The sequence below is a fragment of the Pteropus alecto genome, unplaced genomic scaffold (genome assembly GCF_000325575.1).
Source record: "Pteropus alecto unplaced genomic scaffold, ASM32557v1 scaffold105, whole genome shotgun sequence".
NCBI lineage: Eukaryota > Metazoa > Chordata > Mammalia > Chiroptera > Pteropodidae > Pteropus > Pteropus alecto.
Window position 1 is genome coordinate 7,334,218 of NW_006436294.1, and position 3,388 is coordinate 7,337,605.

Genomic DNA, 3,388 nt, shown 5'->3' on the forward strand with positions numbered 1-3,388 from the left:
CCCTCCCCCACCCCCGCCCCCCGGCCCGGGGCCCGGCTCACGTGCCAGCGCGCCTTGTCCTCACTTCTCTCCAGGCTACACTGCATCTGGATCACCTGTGGGTGGCAGGGCCCAAGGTCACCCACAGGGCTCACACTCGGCAGCCAAGGGGCCAGAGCAGAGGTGCCTCAAAGGGGCCCGGAAGGAACAGTAAACACTGGGTCTGGGGACAGTCTCCAAGGGGAGCCTGGAAAGGACACCTCGCTGGCAGCCGCCCAGACTGCTGAGGGAAACTCCCAGATGCTGGGTTTGAAGGTTGAGTGGGGGATTCCCGGGTGGAAACACTGGAACAAGGAGGGAGCCATGGGAACCGGGGAAGAGCCAGGTCGGCAGGGAAGCGACAGAGCGGAAGCAGGACTAGGCCTCAGAGCGCCTGGGGGTCAGACCGGGCCCCGCGGTCTCTCTGGATGGCTCTGGCCATTACAGCGTGAATCCTGACTGCAGTCTGGAGGGACGCCGGGAGGAAGGAGGCCAGGTGGGGGACTGGTGTAGCATCCAAGTGGGGAATGGAGGTGGCGCAGATCAGGGTGCAGGCCATGCGCCCACCCAAAGTCAGAGCTTCCGGAACCCAGCGGGTGGACATAGAAAGGGAGAGAGGGAGGCCCTAGCCAGGATGGAGCCTTGCAGGAGGAGAGGTTGCAGAAAACATGATGCGGGAGGCCTCGGAGGAGACACCGGGACGTAAGTGTCAGGGAGTCAGCAAGCCAAGGTCGTGGGATCAGAGAGGCCTGGGGGGACACCAGAGTACCAGACAAAGGCTACCTGGAGCAGGCGGAGTCAGGGAGCAATGCGTATGGGGACAAGCAGCAGCATCGGGGGCAAGGAGCCTCTCGGAAAGCGGGTATCCCAGCTTGCTGTCCCCCCAACCCCCGCAGAGTGGTCATCCAGGACCTGGTCTCTGGCGGCCTGGAGGAGAGCAGGGCTGGGGGATTCAAAGCCCCTGAGACCACCCCTCTAGGTGGTCGGCTGCCGAGATGCAGTGGGATGGGGGCTCACCTTTCTGGTCTCTGAGTCAAAAGGTTCTGGCGTTGGGGTCTTGGCCTTCTGGGCCTCCTCTGGAGGTGGGGCCAGCACGCGGGGCAGCCCCAAAGGCCGAGCAGCAGCGAAGTTCATCAGTGGGTATATCCCGTTTCTGGGGGCAGGCCAGGGGTGGCTGGGGGCTCGGGCCTGGCAGCCACTGTTCCCCGACCTCATGCCAGCTCTTACCTGACATCTTCCAGGAATTTGTCCAACTCCAAGCACGAGACCTCTGAGTACCTGGCACGGGCATGAGAAGCACGTGAGGGTGCTGGTCAGGAAATCCCGCAGGACTGAGGGCGGGGCTGGCCGTGTGGAGAGGGGCGGTCTCTGGGGGGCGGGCCTCTCACCTCCACTGCAGCGGGGGCCGGGAGGGCCGGGGGATCTCGGCCAGGACCGCGTGCGGGTCCGTCGACTTGGTCTTCTCCTCCACCACGTTCTCAGGCATGAGGTCTGCAGGCCATAGGAGCACTCAGGCCGGCGGACCCTGAGCCCTAGGTCCCGAAGTCCCCGTCCTCATCCCGAGCCTAGGCCTCGGCACGCCCCGGGCCGCGGCCCTCACACTGGTGCTGGATGAAGCAATGAGCCGCCAGGAGCTTCAGCGAGTGAACCTCGAAGAGCACGCGGTGGAAGAGCAGGCTGTGGGCGGAGGGCCGGCGGGCAGGGTCGCGGGCCAGGCAGCAGAGGATGAACTCCTGCACCATGGAGAAGCAGGCGGCTGCAGGAGCTGGAGGCGCTCTGCTCTGGGCCCACAGGTGAGCACGGGAAGTCCCCAGACCCCAAGGGTCCCATCATTCCCAGGGCGCCTCATGCAGGAATGTGCAGAGGGAGGAGCCTCCTGATAGCAGCCCAGTCGGGACCTGGTCCTACCAACAGGACTGTCAGGCTCTGGGCCCAGAACTGCCCGTGCTCTACCTCCCACAACCTTCGTAGAAGTCCTGGGGTAGAGGGGGTCGGTGTTGTCATCCCTAAGTCACAGATGAAGTCTACACTGCAGCCCTGGGGCTGGCAGTGTGCCATCAGAGCAGTCCAGGGCCCTAGAGGTCACGTGGCTCAGCACACACCCACCTACCACAGCCCGCCCCTCTTCTAGTTGCCCTGGCTCAGGCCCAACTCCGGAGATGACCTTGAAGGGTCCCTGCCACCACCCCCATACTTGCCCTGCACTGCCTCTCCTGCTTTTCTTGGTCCCACCTCCCCATCAGCCCCATCTAGGCCCCAACACTCCCCCCACCATACCCAGGGGCCATGTGGTCAAGCCAAATAGTCCCCAGACTTTGGCCAGAGAGGTTGTGGATGCAGCTTCCATCCCATATTCCCTTTGCCTGTCCCCTGGCCACCGTGTCCCCCCACAAGCTAAGGCCGCATCATCTCTAGCCTGTTTTGGGGAGACTTAAAGGCAGAAACGTGGAGTCAGGCAGACCTGGGTGCAAACACTGGCTGTATTAACTTACTCTAAAGCCTGGGGCAAAGTGCTTTGTTTCCCTGAACCTCAGTTCCTCTACCTATAAAATGGGCATAACAGTAATGGATGTGCCCTTAAGAGCCTTCAGGCCTGGAGCCGAACATGCTCTTCCAGTGAGGCCCTTCTTGTAGGCAGGCCCCTGCGCAGCGGGCTGGCACACCCCTTAGCAGCACTGAGGGCCGCATTTGCAGGCCTGCCCAGAGCACCTCACCAGCCAGCGGGAAGGGGCAAGGCGAGCTGCTTACCCGCATGTTGGGGTCGCTCAGCGAGTGCCTGGCACGAGCAATGGCCTCCTCTGTGACCCTGGTGTCTCCATTGGCCTGGATCTCCAGAACGGCCATCTGGGGGCAGGGCCAGGTCACACCGGGGGAAGGGACAGCACAGGCAAGATGGTGGGGGCGAGCTAGCTGGGAGAGGCCGTGGGGCTACTACCTCCAGTGCACACATCCCGAAGGAGAAAATGTCCACAGCGGTGCCATCGGCAACCTCTGCAAACAGGGAGACCGAGTCAGGGCCGGCGGGGCGGATGCGGGGCGGATGCGGGGCGCAGGGAGGAGGCGGGTCCTCCTGGACTCACCACCATATTCTGGCGGGAAGAAGTGCAGGTTCCGCGGTTCCTCGCGCTCGGCGCGGATGGGGCTTCGCAGGTCATCCGGGAGCGCTACGGGAAGCGCGGGGGATGAGCGGACCGGTCGTCTCCACGGCCCTCCATCCCCCAGAGTCCCCACGCACCATTGGAGAAGATGCGGTGCCACACTGCGCCGGCCAGACGGGAGAAAGAGTGGGCGTCACCGCGGTGGGGCGTTGGGCATCCTCTGCCCTCGGTTCCCGAAGGCCCCCAGCCCCGCCCTCTTGCCCCGCCCCGCC

The 3,388-nt window shown here is 64.2% G+C and overlaps 1 protein-coding gene across 1 annotated transcript in view; it reads right to left on the reverse strand.

The window, feature by feature from the left end:
- The window catches only part of NRBP2 (nuclear receptor binding protein 2), a 7,115-nt gene that overhangs the window by 2,270 nt on the left and 1,457 nt on the right, over window positions 1–3,388 (reverse strand). The window contains exons 7-15 of the mRNA XM_025047599.1: window positions 3,254–3,306; window positions 3,099–3,182; window positions 2,954–3,009; window positions 2,767–2,862; window positions 1,619–1,751; window positions 1,407–1,509; window positions 1,246–1,296; window positions 1,036–1,171; window positions 12–95 (exon numbers count right to left, since the gene is read on the reverse strand). Coding sequence (XP_024903367.1) covers window positions 12–95; window positions 1,036–1,171; window positions 1,246–1,296; window positions 1,407–1,509; window positions 1,619–1,751; window positions 2,767–2,862; window positions 2,954–3,009; window positions 3,099–3,182; window positions 3,254–3,306 — 796 coding nt within the window. The remainder of the gene's footprint in view (window positions 1–11; window positions 96–1,035; window positions 1,172–1,245; window positions 1,297–1,406; window positions 1,510–1,618; window positions 1,752–2,766; window positions 2,863–2,953; window positions 3,010–3,098; window positions 3,183–3,253; window positions 3,307–3,388) is intronic.